At 38.3% G+C, this 20,668-nt stretch overlaps 2 protein-coding genes across 2 annotated transcripts in view; one reads left to right on the top strand and one right to left on the bottom strand.

The window, feature by feature from the left end:
* Positions 1–932: 932 nt before the first annotated feature.
* On the top strand, positions 933–14,019 carry LOC141326028 (uncharacterized). Its single transcript, XM_073834735.1, has 5 exons — positions 933–1,572; positions 3,335–3,478; positions 4,129–4,392; positions 7,467–7,714; positions 13,918–14,019. The coding sequence occupies exons 1-5, from the start codon at positions 1,518–1,520 to the stop codon at positions 14,017–14,019; spliced, it is 813 nt and encodes a 270-aa protein (XP_073690836.1). The 5' UTR covers positions 933–1,517.
* Positions 10,547–20,668, bottom strand: part of LOC141325655 (DLA class I histocompatibility antigen, A9/A9 alpha chain-like) — a 26,147-nt gene continuing 16,025 nt past the window's right edge. The window contains exons 6-8 of the mRNA XM_073834420.1: positions 19,691–19,735; positions 19,562–19,587; positions 10,547–18,657 (exon numbers count right to left, since the gene is read on the bottom strand). Of these exons, the coding sequence (XP_073690521.1) occupies positions 19,565–19,587; positions 19,691–19,735 (68 nt within the window). The 3' untranslated portion in view covers positions 10,547–18,657; positions 19,562–19,564. The remainder of the gene's footprint in view (positions 18,658–19,561; positions 19,588–19,690; positions 19,736–20,668) is intronic.

Below are 20,668 nucleotides of genomic sequence, written 5' to 3'. Positions count from 1 at the left end.
GATTACAAAATTATTTAACTAATTTTCTCTGGTAAAGATTATATTAAAATGTAAAATTGAGGTGACCAATAAATGTAAATTATGTATAAATGAAATAGATGCATTATACTAAATTTTCTGGAATTGTCATCTTGTTTACAATTCTGTAATGATGTCTCTCAATTTGTATGTAGAAAAATACTGTTCCACTTGAATAGAACAATATTTTACTTTATTTTTAACACAATGATATATTTATATTTAAGTTATTTTCTGAATTTGTTTAACATGCCAGCTATTTCAATCAATCAATAAATCATATACTTACCAGATGTATCCATCTTTACAAGAAGACGTCACCATTTTCATGCGTTTCTTGCATCGCCTGCATTTCATTTTACCATGGAGCAATCTTTTCTTTTGCATCCACTTTATTAATTTCAGACGTGACTTGTTCGTTTCCCTTACATAAACTTTCTCAATGAGTGATCTCAATAAAGTGCTCATCTACACATTTGGTTAAATGTAAATCTCTTCTTTAATTTTCTTCGTTTGATCTTCCTACCTACCCGAACTTCATCAGCTTTTTTTTTTTTATTTTTTTTTTTTTTTTAGTTCTGTTGGCGCGATTTCTGTTTACAAGGGAAAATCCGGAAATGGGCGGGACTTTGACGGCACATTTGTTTCGGGATTTTTTTTTTTTTTAATCTCTATATATAACGTTACTCTATGCCGTTTGTATTTCGTAATATTTAATTACTGTTAAATTATAGTGAAGTTTATTTGTATTGTTATATATTTTGTAGTTTTTCTTTCCCGACTGAACCAATGGCATTGTCACAAGGTAACGGACATTTCTCAAGCGCCCTCTTGAGGAAGACTGCTCAGGTTTGCGGCCCAGTGGATCTTTTTGTTCATTTTGACCTAACGTTACCGTACGGTGTAATCAAAAGCTCCAGACGTAACAACTGTGGAAAAAAAGGTATTTTATTAAGGTTTTTGACTTAGAGCTAACATGTTATGTCATTTGACTCGGTGTTTATGAAGTCCTGCAAGTGAAAAGTAATCAGCTTTATTGACGTTTTCTATAAAACAACATGTATACAAATGTGTTAGGTCTGTTTAAACGTATATTGTAGTCACTTGTAGTTAATAGATTAACTATTTCTAACTATTATATTAGAAGTATAACAATGACATGGGGGGAAATTAAACTTGGTCACTTCATCATCAATCTGGAAGATCTGGTGGCTGTTGCATGAACTGCTTATATTAGTATTAAACGTTAGTCACCTATATTGTTTTACCTATACTGGTCTTAACTTTAAGCCAGTTGCATAAAAATGTTTGTCAAATTTATGACAAACAAGTAATTAAGTGCTAACTAACTGCTAGTTGGTCAGACAAGTTCGTAAGACTATCCACAACTGGTCCATGGTCTTGAGCATTTTGCCACTCTCTGAAATGATTTCTACACTGATTGCATGCATGCTATGTAAAACAATTTGATCAATCAATTATTTTTTTATTTTTTGTAGATGTCACATTACAACACCCGGAAAAAACGCAACTTAGAAAGTGTAGAGGATGAAGGTAAGCCAAATAGTACTATATTTCTAAACAATAATTTTACCATTAATTGTAATAATCCAATGAGATTTTTGTTTGCACAAGGAGCCTGACAACAGCCAGTGCTCCACACAGAGATCTGATCTCATCATCATCTAGTGTGTGATATGAACAAACTGAGACAGTTTGCAGTAGAACTGTGGCAACGTCTCTAAGATGCTTCAAGAGAACTACCTGCAAAGCTCCCTGAAAAACTATGTACAATGCACCAAGGGCAAAAGCTGCTTTAAACACAAAGGATGGTCACACCAAATGTTGATTGAACACAAGTGCCTAAAAATTATAACAGTAATGTAGTTTTTCAGGTACAGTAGGTCTCTTAAAGCACCTTGGAGACGTTGCCACAGTTCTTCTGGGTTTAGTCTGTCTCAGTTTGTTCTGTTGCTTCATGTCATTCCAGACAGACTGGATAGTGATGAGATCAGATCTCTGTGTGGAGCACTGGCTGTTGTGACTCTCAGTGGATTATTACAATTAATGGCAAAATGAATGTTTGTAACTTTGTAAATGTAAACTCATATTTTCTACTGACACACTACTGCAAAAGATAAAAAGTAACTTAAAAACATTTTAGCTGGTGAAAATAATTATTAATAAATCATTTTAATAATTTTGGCCACCACTATATATTTACACAGTTGTGCTCATATCACTTTCAGAATATGCAAAGTCTTAATAATTTTAACAAAATAAGATGAGTCATGAAAATTGCATGTTATTTTTATTTAGTTCTGTCCAGCTCCTGCACATTCTTTGATTTTCCAGCAGCATCTGCATAATTTAACTATTCCAAAACTGAATGTATGATTTTGAGATCCATCTTTTTACACTAAGGACAATTAAGGGACTTATACATAACTATTACAAAAGATGAAAACATTCACTGATGTTCAAGAAAGCAACACAATGCATTAAGAGCCGGGGAGCGTAAACCTTTTAAATTGGATAATAAGGGTAAATTGTACATACATTGTCTTCTTTGAGACATGTAAATATTTATGTAGCTTCTAAAGTGCAATACTAAATGGAAAATAAAATCTGTTCAAAAGTTTACACCCCCAGCTCTTAATGCATTTTTTTGCCATCTTATATATTAGTAGATGTTTTCACCTTTTGTAATAGTTGAGTTCCTCAGTTGTTCACAATGTAAAAAGATGGATCTCAAAATCTTACACTCACTTTTGGGAAGTGTTTAAATACACAGAAAATGCTGGAAAAAAAACAAATAATGTGCAGGAGCTGGAAGACTTTTCTGAAGAACAGCAGGCAGATGAACTGCTCAGGACAAACAAGGGACTCATGAACAACTTTCACAAAACATAAAAACAGTTGTGGATCATCCAGGAAACAACACACAGTATAAAGATTCCAGGGTATGTTAACTTTTGGACATGGCCATTTAAATAAATTCAGTTATTATTTTGTCTTGTGAAGTACAGTTTTCATGATCCCTTATTTTGTTAAAATTATTAACATTTAGCATGTTCTCCAAGGGGTAACCGTGAATATATCAAAACCTAATTTTTGATTAGTAATATGCATTGCTAAGAAAATGTTAAAGGCAATTTTCTCAATAAGATTTTTTTGCACCCTCAGATTCCAGATTTTCAAATAGTTGTATCTTAGCCAAATGTCATCCTATACTAACAAACCATACATGAATGGAAAACTTATTAGTATGGAAAACTGTATAATAGTGATAACTGTGTTTTTGTTGTTGTTTTAGCTCCATTGACTACAATGAAGCCAATAAAGCAAGAAATACTGATGTGGCAAAACAAGGCGGAAGTATTACAAAATAAAGTGACTGAGCTGGAAGCCTTGAACAGCGAGCTTCGGCAGCAAGTAGTGGAGCTTTCAGCACAGCAAAGTAACAACTCAACATATTTGTTGTATAATCTATATATTAATAAATATATTTCATACATTACAATACGTATAAAATTATATATTAATATTTGTTTTGTTTTATTTGCTTCTATTGTCTTCATTTTTAAGTAGCTTTATATAAAAACGTCTGATAAATAAGTAAATGTAAATATTAAATCATTTAGATTAGATATTTTCAGAACTGTTTTGAATAGTGCACCTTCATTTAATGGTAACACTTTACAATAAAGTTCATTAGTTAAACATTAGTTAATGTATTAACTAACATGAACTAACCATGAGCAATACATTAGTTACTGTATTTACTAATCTTCATTAACGTTAGTTAACGGAAATGCAGTTGCTCATTGTTTGTTCATGTTAGTTCACACTGCATTAACTAATGTTAACAAGATTTTAATAATGTATTAGTAAATGTTGAAATTAACATTAACAAAGATTAATAAATGCTGTATAAGTGCAGTTCATTATTAGTTCATGTTAACTAATGTGGTTAACTAATGTTAACTAATGAACCTTATTGTAAAGTGTTACCCATTTAATTTTATGCATCATGCAATGACAGTAAAAGCAAACCGAAATTCTATGTTGCATTTGTAATGCAATACTTTGTTATATTTCTTCATTCAGATGACCTGATTCCTAGTACATCAGTGGCACATAAAGAAACTGGTGCTGTTGACCTATCAAGTGATGGGAACACATCAACTGATGGAGAGTCATCAGTGACAGAAGATTCATGTGATGACTCTTCTGACTCTTCAAGTTCAAGTTCAGAAGAGACTCCTCAACGAAGAAAAACAAAGAAAAGCAAAACCAAGAAAAACAAACACAAAAAACATAAGAAGAACAAGAAGAAGAGCAAGAAGAATGAATATGACAAGATAAAACGAGGTACACACAGTTGTCTTTTTATGTTTTTTTTTTTGTCCACTTTTTATGGTTTTTTTTCTGTTCACATCATAGTTACTTTTATTTAATTTTTTTGCAATGCAGATAAGTATTCTTCTATGACGGTGTGCCATGTTAAAAAATAAAAACCCTAACTTTGCGTGATTAAAGTCGAAATATTTTGAGAATAAAGTCAAAATATTTGTAGAATAAAGTCAAAATTACGAGAATAAACTTGAAATATTTCAAGAATAAAGTAGACATTACAAGAATAAAGTCTAAATGTTTCGAGAATAAAGTCAAAATTAAAAGAATTAAAATAGTAGCAATTAAAGTTACAGTATTGCCTATATTACTCATGCAAATAGCCTGGATTGGGAGCACCGGAAGAAGTTGCCAGGCCACCCGGAATTGATTTGAATATATGTGGGATTATTAACTGTATTATTTGCTGTATAGCAACAAATATAGATTTTTAATTATGGTATTATATGTGCAGACTTTCTAGGACACAATTTAGAGCGATTATATGAACAGATTGCTTTGTGTGTCAGAGCAACAAAATAAAAAAACAAGAGGTTAATATTAAGTGGTTTAAATCATATAGAAAATATAATCTTTTTGCGAAAGTAGTTGTAAACAAAACCATGTTGTGTGTCTCTGCACACAGCAGTGTTTCGTTACTGAATGCATTTGCTTTTTTTTTCTTACTTTGTTCCTGAATGAATCAACCGTTTTGAACTAAACAAATTAAATGAATTAACAACTTGCTGCCACATACTGGTAATTTTAGTCTAATTTTTAAAAGTATCATTAGGATTTTTTTTCCCGAACATTTCATATTTCTGTGTTTTAAATGTAAAATCTTATATTATTACCTACGTTTGTAAGTGCAAAATATAATTAATTATACTTGTCTCTCAAAAACAATTGCCAATGTAACTTTTTAAAATATGAAAAAAATATATATTTACAGTGTATCTTGTGTATTCTGATACATACATTTATGTCTCTGGGCTAAGCCATGGATATTCACACACCATAGATTAGGGATGGTTCGATACGTGTATCGGTACCGTTCGGTTCTCGGACAAATTCCAAATGGAAGTGATCATCCCTATCACCTTTGTGAGGGGACTAAGCGAATCTGCTTAGTGCTGACAGACACGGGTGTGTTTGACTTGAAGCGGCGCTGCAGGCACCGATCGGTTTATGACATCAGAGCAACGCGAGAGTGATTATAACGAGAATATGGAACCATCTGCTGTCAAGCGCTTTCGCAGTATTTTGATGTCATACACAGATCGGTCGCTGCAGCGCCGCTTCAAGTCGAACACACCCGTGTCTGTCAGCACTAAGCAGATTCGCTTAGTTATGCTAACAGTAAAAAGACATTAATGACATTAAAACAGCGACATCTTCTGACAGAGACCATGCTGTGTTGTCACGTAAACATCCCAGCTGAAGATAATTATGAGGAAATTACATCGCTCCCTTCGCCAAGTGCATTGCAAACGACTACATTATGACATGCACGTGCCCTAAGTCCCCCACAAAGGTGATAGGGATGATCACTTCCATTTGGAATTTGTCCGAGAACTGAACGGTACCGATACACGTATCGAACCATCCCTACCATAGAACCGCTCCTACTCGAAGAGACAGTATGAAATAATATTCACATCTTTGTCTACATTTATTATTTGTAGTGTGCCAGCCATTCAATAATAGCAATAAGCTTTGTGCTTTTGGTACTTTTAATATAAAACAAAGTTTCAGCTTTCAAAATCTGTCAGTTTTATAGCTAAATAAAAACAATGTGTCTTACAATAATGTTTTTCATACTGGCGGACAGATCACTGTATTCATGTGAATCAATCATCTTTTTGATTACAATGAGATACTTGTTTCATTAAATTATTGCCTATAGGTTGAAGTGGATTCCAACTCATTAGTACATGGAAATAATATTTAACGTCGTAAATCAGTTTCTTATTGTAGAATTGCAATAATTTTGTGCTTTGTTGCTTTTAATAGCTATAACACAGGTCAGCTTTCAAATTATGTCAGTTTTGTCATTAAATAAATGTGTTTTCCTCTTTATTTCAAGTTATATCACAATATAAATGTAAAGAAACATCAGAAGGTATGAAAAAAAAAAAACAGTATAGCCTAATGTAATGTTACAAATGTCTCATTGTAAACAGGAAAATTATTGATTCACATGCCGCTTAATCTGAGGTGAATACAGGTGAATTGTCCCGCCATAAATAAAGAGCGTGAAAAACTCATGATTGTAAGACATTGTTATTTTGCTATAAAACTTATAGAATTTGAAAGCTGAGACTTTGGAACTTTTCCCGATGCTCCTAATTCAGGCCATTAGTATATGCAATGGGCTATAAAATATATTCTTAACTTTTTTGTTTTTTTTGTGATTATTTTCAAAACACTTCCGCTTTATTCTTGAAATTTTACTTTAATCTCGTAATCTTTTTTTTTTTTTTTTTTTTTTTACGTGGCACTGTAACGCTGTCATATTCTTCCATATTTTTCTAGACAACTGAAAATAAAACGATAATACTTTTGGGGATGGAAGTCATTTGTATTAGTCAAAATGGATTTGTGAATGAAAAGAAAGTAATTGAAGTCATTAAGTAAACCACCAATTAGATTTAGGGTAATTCATATGTTCAGAGTGACTGAACTCAATAGTATATGCAGTATACTGACAAGTACTGACAGGTTTCAAGTCATAGATCTTTCTGTACAAGGAAGAGTTTGGTTAAGCAGATGGTCTCAAGAGCAGAATACTTTTTTTCTTTTCTTAGTACCCCAGTTTACAAATTGATAAGATACATTTTAATTAGACTGGAAAAAATAAACCCTGCAAAATTGAGAAAAATATCCTTGTCAGTAAATTTTTTGAAGGCAGGCACAATGTTCTTGACTTTTAAAATTCACTCGGTTTAAAAACTTTCTATAGAAGACAAAGAAACATATGGCCCTGTATTTCTTAAATAATAGTTGGGGGAATCATTGAAGTATTCACTTTTGTTTTTTTGTTTGTTTTTCAGCTAACAATATACGTGATGTCATACATCGCTATAAAAGGCTGGTAAAGCTGACAAGACGTGGAGCAACCATGACCAAAGCCTTCCAAAGAGAAGGTGTCTCACGGAATGCAGTGGCCCAGCTCGCTCCAATCGCAGAGCTGTACTTTGCAGACAGGGAGCAGTTTAGCAGGATCAGTTTCACACCAGGGAAGTTAGCAGAGTTTGCTCAAAAGTGCAGAGAATACATTGTAGGGGATGTGCAAAAAAAGGTGCTGTCGATGAAAAAGAAAGGATCACTTTTGCCATTTTCTCTAAATAAGTGATGTGTTTAAAAAAAGAATACGTTTGCTGTGTTCAGTATTTGCAACAGTGCTGTTTCAACTGAAGGGAACATTTTATTGTTACAAAAACATTTTTATTTTTCTGAAAACAGGCCCAATATTTTGTTACGTTTTTCTCACTTGTCTGTTATTTTAATTTTTTCCTTGACAGAAGTTCATTAAAAGCAGTTGGTTGGACAAACTGATGACTCTTATTTATTTCTCATTTGGCAGATTTATAGTTGTACTCTGGTGTTGCTGTTTACTTAATTTTGAATCAAATACTCAACAGTGTCGGTACTAACTGTCTATAGAATGTCTGCTGAACATCCACTGACTAGCTGCTATGCTGTCTGTGATGTCATTCAACAGCATTTCTTAGATTTTCACTTCATTTTGATGGGCCAAATGTGACAACAGATGAATAGATGAATGCACCTCAAAGTAAAATGACTGTCTACTAAAAGGTAACTTCTATGCAACAAACAGTTAGTAGAGCACTCTTGAAAATACTTGCAAAAGCAAAAGATCAGGAGTAAGTATCCTTATATATGTTTAAATTTCATTTGAAATGATCTTGTGTTGCTACTTATAGACAACTGAATGTGTACTGACAGTCTGTTGATAAGCTGGTTAACAGCTACATGCTGACTACTAAAACGCTCTTACTTTGCTGTATAAAGGTACTGAAAACTTGTTTAGGATTTGTTGCATGTTTGCTAATATGCTGTTGAACATCTACAACTTAAATTGATAACACATTGATAACTCTTTACTGAACAAATGTTTAATAGCTGCTTACATGTTATAGACATTGTAATGACTGATACAGTACATTTAATAGACAATCTACAGATACCGCCCTGATGACAGTAAGTAGATTTGCACTTGCAAAGAAACTTATAGTCAACAGATGATCTATAGGGGGACCATCAAAATAAAGTGTTACCGAATCTGCAACAAGAAACCATGTCGTGGTGAAGGGATCAAAAAGCAATTGCCTTAAAATTCTTTATGTAGGAAATACCTTAAATGAAATGTATTTATTATTTTAAGCCAAAATGTTTCTTCAAATTCTGATAAAAACAACAGTCTTGTGCATATATCATGGTTGTGCTTCAGGTGATCTTTGAAAGAGTCCCAGCTCTGGGTCCTTTCTGATGCTGTCCTCTCTCCCCCACTTGTGTGCTTTCTGGACTGTCCTGCATAAACAAAAACACCAAAAATAACATTTAATAAAATACCAACGTTGATACTGTTGAATATCTTTAACTGAAAACACTTAATACAAAACAAATCTTGTACAATATTTTTACTTTACAGTCCAATAACAGTGGAGTTGGAAACAAAGTCCACAACACTTCATTAAACACATTTTGACATATTCAGATTAAAATTTAAAACAACATAGTTTTAATCACAATTCTAACTAAACAGTATACTTAGTGAAACAAGTAAAATCATTTTGAGTATACATTTGTATTACATTAAATAAACTAATAACAAAAGATCAATGAATCTCTACCAGAAGTGACAGTGCAAAGTAGCAGATGAACTATTCCTTACCAAACTGCCAAAAAGCTGGATCCTTAATGACACAAGGAGAAAGAATAAATGGTTTACTGAAATTTTCTTAAAAAGCTGTTTTTCATTTTAAACCATTCCTTTAAACAATCTTAATTAATTTTAATTAAAGACACTTGCCGTTATACGATATTCAGAAAAGAAAGATAAAGTATGTCATCTTTAGGACTGTTATTATAGGATTAAAATGTAAACACATCTGCAGTAATGCATGGCATTTATATCGAAAAATGTGAATCTCTAAAAGACAGACATTAACAAATACTAGCAACACACAACAACACCAGATATAGACATTTTTCCTGAACATGGAAGTAAGTCCTACTCTTAACTGAAAGAATGCTTCGCATTTCCAGTCTCCATTGTTTCTAGTCAAATTAGGGTATATTCCCAGCTAATAAACTTTTCAAGTTCATCTTGGTTAGGCGCTGTGAGAAATAAGACTTATATTTACCTCAATCAGAAGAAGGACGCGATCTACCTTTGAATGTAAACATTTTGGAATGATTCACAATCATTTCACTTTAATTTAATTATGTCCTTCTGTTCAATTTGATTGTTTTTTTTTATTGAAATGAGTTAAAAGTTTAGCCTAACTATGTAATAAAATGACTAACATTCTTACAAACATCATAATCAAAATGTAAGCACATTTCAATCCTTGAAAATGACATTTTAGGACCCTGAAGATCAAACTAAAAAAGAAGCTTACATTCTGACACCTCGCCGAAGCATGTTTTAAGGTGTCAGCCACAATGTCCTCCACTTTGGCTTGATGAATTCCTGGATTGGACCTCATCACTGCCACTGTAAAATGAAGTCCCATAATGATGACACAATACTTTAAAAAGTAGTACTGATTGATTAATGTATTAACTAACATGAACTAACCATGAGCAATACATTTGTTACTGTTTTTACTAATCTTTATTATCGTTAGTTAACAGAAATACAGTTGTTCATTGTTTGTTCATGTTAGTTCACACTGCATTAATTAAATGTTAACAAGATTTTAATAATGCATTAGTAAATGTTGAAATTAACATTAACAAAGAGTAATAAATGCTGTATAAGTGCAGTTCATTATTAGTTCATGTTAACTAATGTGGTTAACTAATGCTAACTAAAGAACCTTATTGTAAAGTGTTGTCGAGGAAATTCCTGTTTAGAGACTCTCCGTCAATAAAGACAAATCGATTAATGCTTTAAAGGTTTATTTCTTGCAAGAAAGGTTCACAGTCAAACAGATACAGTGCCCTGCCCGAGTGTGACAAAGGCAGAAGAGTTTTCCTCCACTTTTATATCTCTTTGCACACTCAAGGTTACAAACTAAGAACAGCTGGTGTTCTCCCATAAGGACAGGAAGACAGAAAAACATCTCTATAGATCATCCCTCCCAGGCCTCCTCTGCCTATATTTTAGGCCTCCTGCGACCCTAAAGGTCACCCTAAGGCGCCATAGAGTCCCCAACTCTCTGTCACTCCCTACACAGGCAGAGGCCCTCTTACAGACGAGTCTGGTCATCACTTTACCACCTGTTGTTTTTCACAATCTCCAGTATTCTAAAATGTCTCACATAAGCATAAAAATCACCCCTTATGAATTTTCCCCAACAGTGTTACCAATTCAACAGACCAAAGTCAGTTATTCTGCTTATACTACAGTTACCACACCTCAAGACATCGATCAGATGATATACGTCATGGCATTCGTCCATTTTTTGTCCTTAAAATGCTATTGTGAGTATAAATAATTTTTTAATCATCTTAATCTTGATCTTAATCACAACCGTTGCTAATTACAAAATGTACTTTTAGACCTAGTAACGACGCTTGAGCCCTTGAGAGCAGACTTCACACAGTTATTAATGAAGTTTAGACAGACAGGCAGACAGACGGAAAGAGAGATAGATTAAGCTGATGAATTTCCTCTCTGTGTGTCTCTAAAAAATTATCAGCAGCAGTGTCTCTACTAATAGTAAAACTTTAAGTTAATTTTCTTCAGGAACAGTAGCGTTGTTCCCTCGCTTGTGAGAAATGTCATGTCGTTTTTAAGATGTTAATCATCAGAGCAGCGCTAACAACATTAGCGTGTATGTTAACGTGTGTGCAAAAACTATGTGTGTGCGTCTGTAAGGGAGAAACAGAGTATAAGCTTTCCGTACAGTAAACAATGTAATTTTGTGGCCAAAAAAGGAAAATAATCTTTCTTTTTTATCTTTTTTACTGTATTTATTTGTTTGTTTGTTTGGCCAGTCAAGTCAAGTCAAGTCAAGTCAAGTCAAGTCACCTTTATTTATATAGCGCCTTTTACAATACAGATTGTGTCAAAGCAACTGCACAGTATTTAAACAGCACAATAGTGTGTAAGTAACGCATTATTGTAACAATCAATTTTCAGTTAAAGGCAGTTCATCAATGAATTCAGTGATATCATCGTCAGTTCAGTTCAAATAGTATACGATATCGCTGGAAAGTGTCCCCAACTATGCAAGCCAGAGGCGACAGTGGCAAGGAACCAAAACTCCACAGGTGACAGAAATGGAGAAAAAAACCTTGGGAGAAACCAGGCTCAGTCGGGGGACCAGTTCTCCTCTGGCCAGACCAAACAACAGTTTGTACCAATGTCTGATTGTAGAGAACTCATCAGGATCCTGTGGTGTAGTGCCGATGGCCGTCAAGGTTGGCGAGGTCTTTATTGATGATCCGCCTTGGAGCTCATCTGGTTGACATCCACGGCTATTGAAGTCATCTCTAGGTGGTGATCCATGATCTAAGCTGGGTACGGACTGGATCCGGGGGACTGGAGTGACCATCTGATCCGGATACAGGCTGGGTCTGGAGGCTACGGTGACCTCGGAATAAGAATGAAACAGACTAATATTAGCGTAGATGCCATTCTTTTTACGATGCAACGAGTGCATCAGGTGTTATGGGAGGTGTTTTCGGTTCCGGTTGACCTAATTAATGCAGCCTAACAATCCTTTAACGGATTTGAATTATAGAAATGTGTTAATGATTTTATGTGTAAGCCAGGTTAAAGAGATGTGTCTTTAATCTAGATTTAAACTGACAAGAGTGTGTCTGCCTCCCGAACAGTGTTAGGTAGATTGTTCCAGAGTTTAGGCGCTAGATAAGAAAATGATCTGCCGCCGGCAGTTGATTTTGATATTCTAGGTATTATCAAATTGCCAGAATTTTGAGAACGCAGCGGACGTGAAGGACTATAATACGATAGGAGCTCGTTCAAGTACTGAGGAGCTAAACCATTGAGGGCTTTATAAGTAATTAGCAAGATTTTAAAATCTATACGATGTTTAATAGGGAGCCAATGCAGTGCTGACAGAACCGGGCTAATATGGTCATACTTTCTGGTTCTAGTAAGAACTCTAGCTGCTGCATTTTGGACCAGCTGGAGTTTGTTTATTAAGCGTGCAGAACAACCACCCAATAAAGCATTACAATAATCTATCCTTGAGGTCATGAACGCATGAATTAATGTTTCAGCATTTGACATTGATAGCATAGGTCGTAATTTCGATATATTTTTAAGATGGAAAAATGCGGTTTTGCAGATGCTAGAAATGTGGCTTTCAAAGGAGAGATTGCTATTGAATAGGACGCCTAGGTTCCTAACTGATGACGACGAATTTACAGAGCAGCCATCTAGCCAGTGTCATTGTGGGTTTTGGTTATCTTGCTGTTTTAGACTGTAATGACTTTTGAAATAACTGAAATTGTGTGGCGAAGTGATACAGACATTTAAAGTGGTCCAGAGCTGCCTGGAACTATATTCGCCTTGTTTTTCCCTGATAATGAAATAATGAATAATGAATAATTTTCAGGTCACCGTACAAACGAGTCTTTTAGCTTGCAGCGATGTTTGCTGCCACTTCAGTTCAGTGCGTTACATGACTGCCCCCTACTGATCATGTCTTTCCTGTGTCAATGTATTTTCTGAGATCCCTCAGAATACACCGGCGTCATGCGAGACCACTTTACTTCGCGCGTGCATTTTAAATGGCCTGTTCTGTATATACTGAGAAATGTGAAATTTTATTGGCATTGGTACTGAAATATTGGTATGGTGACAACACAATGTCTTCTACATCTTGTAAATTCACATTATATATCTCTTACAAATTTGAAATGTAACCATGTATTCCACAGTCTCTATGGTGATAGATTTAATGATTATGACAATGCCATCTAATGCCATCTTGCTAATAGTATGTGACATTGTCTCCGTTTTCAGAAGCAGTTTGAACTTTTTGTCATTTTTAATATGCGGAAAACAATAATATTAACATAAATAATAAAAATACAATAAATCAGAAATATAAATCCAAAACTAACCAGTTATAAACTCATTTTACTTACAGGCACATAACAATACAATTTTAAAAACATATTGTAGGCTCCACAGACTAAAGAATGTCATACATACTTGTAACGACATGAGGATGAGTAAATGATGACAGAATTTTCATTTTTGGGTATAAATTGAATAAATATCAAGAAAAATATGGTGCAGTCTTTGTCCATCTACTGCAAAAAATGGCCCTGCAGAGGTTGTCTTTCCTGAGGAAGTTCGACATGCCACAGGAGCTGCTCACCCAGTTTTACTCGGCCATCAGAATTGCTGAGAGGATTATCGAAAAAAAGGGCTAGGAAAATCCTTCTGTGACGATACTGAAAGGATGAGGAAGCAATTGCAGGTGAACAGTGAATTTATTGAAGAAAACAGAAAGTGAAACACAGTCAATGATGAAATCTTCCCGGCTGGTGAGGCAGGGGTTAGATGGCAGACAGTGAAGTGGTGTGAGTCCCGTGGTGGAGAAATCCTGGTGGTGATCAACGAAGACACGACGAAATCCAACACGACAGTAATCCACAAAGACGATCGGCACACACGAAGACAGACCCAACACTGTGACATCCAGTTGAACTATCGGACGAGGGAAGAGAGAAAGAGATGAGTATATATGGGCTGAAGGTAATGGAAAACACCTGTGCCGGACTGATTAGCAGCTCAGCTGAGCGAGCACACACGATCACATGACAAACCAACAGATCGCAAGAGAACACGGCAGATCCATGAACCGTGACAGTACCCCCTCCCCTAGGAACGTCCCACGACGTTCCCAGAACCCCTTACCTGTTGATTGTAATCATCAATAAGGGCGTGGTCCCTGGCAGGCACCCAACTTCTCTCCTCCGGACCGTAACCTTCCCAGTCCACCAAGTACTGGTATCCGCGTCCCCTCCGCCTAGAGTCCAGAATGCGATTGACCGAATAGGTGGTCTCCCCGTCTACGAGTCGCGGCGGTGGGGGAACCGGGGTTGGCGGGTTAATACGTGCAAAAATCACGGGTTTAATTTTGGAGACATGAAAGACGGGATGAATCCTCCTGTATACTGGAGGAAGTTTGAGGCGGACTGCCACCGGGCTAATGATCTTGGTGACAGAAAATGGGCCAATGAATTTGGGAGCAAGTTTATTCGACACGGATCGGAGCGTAATGTTTTTTGTAGAAAGCCACACTTTAGAACCGACGACGTATACGGGAGGCCTTGACCGGTGGCGATCAGCTTAGGCCTTGGTGCGCGCTCCCACTTGGAGTAGAGTCTCGCGGAACAAAGGCGTGGGCAGAGGGAACCGCAACTTCGGATTCCAGACTAGGAAAAATTGGTGGCTGGTACCCTAAATTACATTCAAATGGTGATAGGCCCGTGGATGATACATCGCAACATTCTCTCCAAATGTTGGTTGGCTCTCTCAGTTTGACCATTTGTCTGAGGGTGGAACCCCGAAGAGAGACTAACAGTTGCCCCCAATAATTTACAAAATTATTGCCAAAATTTGGACACAAATTGGGGTCCCCTGTCGGAGACCACGTCCGTCGGGAGGCCATGTAACCGAAAAACGTGGTCAACTACAGTCACCGCTGTCTCCTTGGCTGAGGGTAATTTTGAAAAGGGAATAAAATGGGCCGCCTTCGAGAACCGGTCCACCACGGTCAAAACTACCATGTTGCCCTGAGAGGGCGGGAGGGTGGTGACAAAATCTAGAGCGATGTGGGACCAGGGTCTCGAAGGGACCGGCAGTGGTTGAAGGAGCCCATCAGGAGGTCTGTTAGAAGTCTTACCAATGGCACAAACTGAGCAAGCCAAGACAAAACTGCGAACATCACAAGCCATGAGAGGCCACCAAAATCGTTGCTTGACCATATGTACAGTTCGATTAACTCCTGGGTGACAAACCACATTAGAACAATGTCCCCACTGAATAACCTCGAACCGTAATTCCTCTGGCACAAATAAACGGTTCGGTGGACAAGCGACCGGAGGCGTTACCCCTTCTAAGGCTGACTTAACCTTCGTTTCGACCTCCCATGTGAGAGTCGAAATGATAAGCGTCTCTGGAAAAATACTCTCAGGAGTAGACGGGCGATCGGAGTGGTCAAAAATTTGCGATAAAGAATTGGGTTTGAACCCGGGCGGTACGAAAGTGTAAAGTTAAAACATCCGAAAGACAATGCCCACCGAGCCTGCCAAGAGTTCAATCTTTTAGCAATGATCGGTCCACACTATGAAAGGTACCCCCGACCCCTCTAACCAGTGACGCCATTCTTCCAATGCCAATTTGACTGCCAACAACTCTCGATTACCAATATCATAATTTGACTCAGCAGGTGACAGACGATGGGAATAAAACGCGCAAGGATGCATCTTGTCATCCGTGGCCGAACGCTGGGACAGGACTGCACCTACCCCCACCTCTGACGCGTCAACCTCCACCACGAACTGACGTGATGGATCAGGGGTTACTAGAATGGGGGCCGAAACGATGCGGCTCTTCAGTTTGGCAAACGCAGTTTCCGCTGCGTCTGACCACCTGAACGCAGTTCTGGGGGAGGTCAAGGCGGTCAGAGGCGAGGCTAGTTGGCTGAAGTTGCGAACAAAGCGCCGGTAGAAATTGGCAAAGCCCAGAAACATCTGCAGGGCCTTACGGGAATCTGGAGTTGGCCAATCCACCACAGCCTTAACTTTCTCTGGATCCACACGAACTCCCTCAGCCGACAAGATGTACCCTAAAAAAGGAACAGACTGTGCATGAAAAATGCATTTCTCTGCCTTAACAAAAAGCCCATTCTCTAGCAGCCTCTGAAGCACTCGCCGAACATGCTGCACATGTTCCTGGAGAGATGAAGAAAAAATCAATATGTCATCCAGGTAGACATATATGAACTGATCGACCATGTCTCGCAGCACGTCATTGACGAGTGCCTGAAAGACCCCTGGGGAGTTGGACAAGCCGAAGAGCATGACCAAGTATTCGAAGTGCCCCCTGGGGGTATTAAAGGCGGTCTTCCATTCATCTCCCCTCCTGATGCGAACCAAATGATATGCATTTCTTAAGTCCAATTTAGTGAAGACTGACGCTCCCTGCAACCTCTCGAAAGCTGAAGATATCAACGGCAAAGGATAGGTGTTTTTTACCGTGATATTATTCAGCCCTCGGTAATCAATGCAAGGTCGCAGAGATCTGTCTTTCTTCCCCACAAAAAAGAAGGTCGAGATACTCTACGGGCACGTTACACAGATCCACCGCCTTCTCCTGAAACATAGGGGTAGAAACAGAGGGACAGGCAGACACAAGACATGACTCATGACATTTAGTGCTCCACTCAGACACAGACTTAAGCTGCCAATCAATCCGGGGGTTGTGTTTGATTAGCCAGGGGTGTCCCAGAACGACAGGTGCATGAGGGGAGTCCAGTATATAAAAGGGAATACTCTCACTGTGGTTGCCAGACACAGTGAGAGTGATGGGTTCCGTAGAGTGAGTGATCCTGGGTAGAGTCTGGCCATTGAGTGCGGAGACGGCGATGGTATTAGTGAGGGGAAAGAGAGGAACATGATTATGAAGAGCAAAACTGTAGTCCATAAAATTACCTTCAGCCCCAGAGTCCAGAAGTGCAGTGCAGTGATGATCAAAATTCTGCCATCTTAACCTAACCGGGAGGAGCATGGAGGTCGAGCTGGATGAGGTCTTCTTAGCGGAGATCCCACCCGACAGTAGCCTCAGATTTACTGTCGGGCTGGCCCTTTTACTGGGCAATTAAACGCAAAATGTCCACCTGCACCGCACTAAAGGTAAAGACCTTGGGATCTCCGCCTCTCCTTCTCCTCCCGAGAAAGCCGAGCTCGACCCACCTGCATGGGCTCGTGTTCGTCGTATTGGCTGACCGCGTCACGGCCGCTGGCTCGAGGTGGAATTCCCTCCCCAGGGGGACGCCGCTCGGCTCGGGAGAGACGAGAGTCTACCCGCAAAGCAAGATCGATAAGTCCATTGAGGTTGGCGGGTAGATCCAGGGCGTAGATCTCCTTTTGGACGCGATCAGCCAGCCCATGCAGGAACCTATCCCACTGCCTCCTCGTTCCATTGACACTCTGCCGCCAGGGTGCGAAATTCAATGGAGTAATCGGAGACGGATCTCTCCCCCTGTCGGAGATCCATCAACGTCCGCGCGGTCGAACACCCTCATCTCGGCGGAGAGTGCCGAAAACGAGGCACAACAGGGATCTTGATTTTCCCACACCGCCGTACCCCAAAGTGCCGCCCTCCCCGTCAATAGGGTGAGCACGAATGCCACCTTGCTTTCCTCACTAAGGAATGTGCGCGGTTGGAGTGCGAAATACATAGAGCATTTAGTGAGGAAAGCTCGGCAGAAATTCGGCTCACCACTATAGACCTCAGGCGGGGGAAGGCGGGGCTCGGGTGGTAGAGCCGCAGCAGATGATCCAATCGAAGCGAGAGGGGCGGGCGGCGTGGGTGGCGTGACTGGCGCAGCGGGAAGTTGCAGCTGTTGCATACGCTGGGTTAGCTCGGACACCTGCCCCACAAGAGCACGAATCGCGGAACCAAGATCGCTCATGCTCTTCTCCTGTTTCTCCAGCCGGGAAAGATAGTCCTGAACATAATCCTCCAAGGTGGGTTGTGAGGTGCCTGCTGCTTCCATGATGGTCCGATAGTTCTGTGACGATACTGAAAGGATGAGGAAGCAATTGCAGGTGAACAGTGAATTTATTGAAGATAACAGAAAGTGAAACACAGTCAATGATGAAATCTTCCCGGCTGGGTGAGGCAGGGGTTAGATGGCAGACAGTGAAGTGGTGTGAGTCCCGTGGTGGAGAAATCCTAGTGGTGATCAACGAAGACACGACGAAATCCAACACGACAGTAATCCACAAAGACGATCGGCACACACGAAGACAGACCCAACACTGTGACATCCAGTTGAACTATCGGACGAGGGAAGAGAGAAAGAGATGAGTATATATGGGCTGAAGGTAATGGAAAACACCTGTGCCGGACTGATTAGCAGCTCAGCTGAGCGAGCACACACGTTCACATGACAAACCAACAGATCACGAGACGAGAGAACACGGCAGATCCATGAACCGTGACACCTTCTTGACCCATCACCCAGGCAACTTCCTTTTTTAACTCTTGCCCTTTGACCATGCCACAGAGCACTGCACAATACAAATACATAAGCAGATTTCCACTCTTAAAAATAAAGGTTCCAACAGGTTGTTTTTGCAGTGATGCCATAGAAGAACCATTTTTGGTTGCCCAAAGAACCTTTCAGTGAACGGTTCTAAAAATAACCAATTTAAAGATTTAAAAAATCCAAAATAAACTCTTTTTTTACTATAAAGAACCTTTTCTGTGTTTGAAAGGTTCCATGGATGTTCAAGGTTATTCATTGAACCATCAGTGCCAATAAAGAACCATTAAGAGTGTAAATATTCATAGTTCTTTTTATTGCTATTTTTTTCTCAATATTTTATTGCCACAGGTATTATTACTATTTTATTTATTGTCTATTCTCTTTTTATTGTTGTTGTATTTTATATTTAATTTCATTGTATGTCAAATTATACGCATGTCTGCACTTTCACACAGTGAAAAGCACCCTACGTTGAAAATTTAAATAGGCGAGCAGCACAGTCGCTTTGTTTACAGCAGTAACCAAAGAAAACGCTATGTTGCAGCTGTTCCATAAGCACCATATGCTCTTAGAGAGTTAATTTGCATGTTTTTTACACACTAAAGACCATTCTGTTTGCTTTAAATCTTGAAATTTTAGTCTAATTTAAATAAAAACAACAGCTCATTTATCTTTGTATGGACTTTACTCACTTTTCATGTTTCATCTTGCACAGAAGCTGAAATAAAGGAAATAATATTTTGTTTCTATGAAATTTTTAATATTGGTCTTAAAATAAATATGTTGCTGAATTCATATTTAATAAAATAGAATGTACTCACATGAAGTAGGGGAGTATTTACTCCTCAAATCATCAGATCCTTGTCCTAAATAAGAATGACACAATTAAATCAGGATAAACAGAGAGTCTCTAAAGGAACTGATGTGTGTATTTTTGTACTCAAGCATTAGAGGTAATGAACTGGGGCCCATTTCAGAAGGGAGGTTAAGTGAGAACTCCGAGTATGTTAAAGGAACACTCCACTTTTTTTGGAAATAGGCTCATTCTCCAACTCCCCCCGAGTTAATAAGTTGATTAGTTTGCTGCCGTAATAAGGCTGAAGCAGGAGCAGTAATACCATGTAGCACATGTGCAAATGCTAAACTAGCTGGGAACTCATTTCTGATAATACTCCGCCTGCTTCGGCCATATTACGGCAGCAAACTTCCTTGACTATTACGCCGGAATGGGAGTGTAGTTCCTAATCTTATCAGCCTAGAAACTCGCAGCTTTGCATTTCCGCCGGTCTTAGTACACGATATAACTACAGAAGAGTCAAGTTTTAAATAGGACAAATATGGAAACTCATTGGTCATTTTTGAACGTGATGCTATTGGTCTAATAGGATTCAATTATCTATGCTAAGCTATGCTAAAAGTGATATCACCAGAACAGGAGAACGGCTGAATGGATTTCAAAACGGTAAAACTCAACTTATTAACTCGGGGGGAGTTGGAGAATGAGTCTATTTCCAAAAAAAGTGGAGTGTTCCTTTAATTCTGAAATGAAGGAAACTCTGGGTTTTCAACTTCACAATAGGTGGTTTGTCAAACCCAAGAAAGCAGGGTAAGTCAAGCCTGTTTCTGAAAGAGAGGTAACTTATACCCGGAGTCAGTTACTGCGGTAATTTACTGTGTGAACTTAACCTGGTCAGGAGCCAGAACATAAAGTTTCTTTCAGTATCCCCCCCCCCCCCATTTTTTTTGGGTGCTTTAGGGTCCTAATGAAAAGTTTGTGATATACTTTGATAAAAAATCAT

Source organism: Garra rufa, chromosome 2 (assembly GCF_049309525.1).
Source record: "Garra rufa chromosome 2, GarRuf1.0, whole genome shotgun sequence".
Taxonomy (NCBI): domain Eukaryota; kingdom Metazoa; phylum Chordata; class Actinopteri; order Cypriniformes; family Cyprinidae; genus Garra; species Garra rufa.
Note: the sequence above shows the minus strand (reverse complement) of the source record. Positions and strands in the feature narration are given on the sequence as shown.

Coding starts and splice junctions, on each gene's coding strand:
- LOC141326028 (XM_073834735.1), top strand. CDS start 1,518: ATGTCACATTACAACACCCGGAAAAAACGCAACTTAGAAAGTGTAGAG. Junction 3,479..4,128: donor GGAGCTTTCAGCACAGCAAA/GTAACAACTCAA, acceptor TTCTTCATTCAG/ATGACCTGATTCCTAGTACA. Junction 7,715..13,917: donor TAGGGGATGTGCAAAAAAAG/GTGCTGTCGATG, acceptor ATGGCCCTGCAG/AGGTTGTCTTTCCTGAGGAA.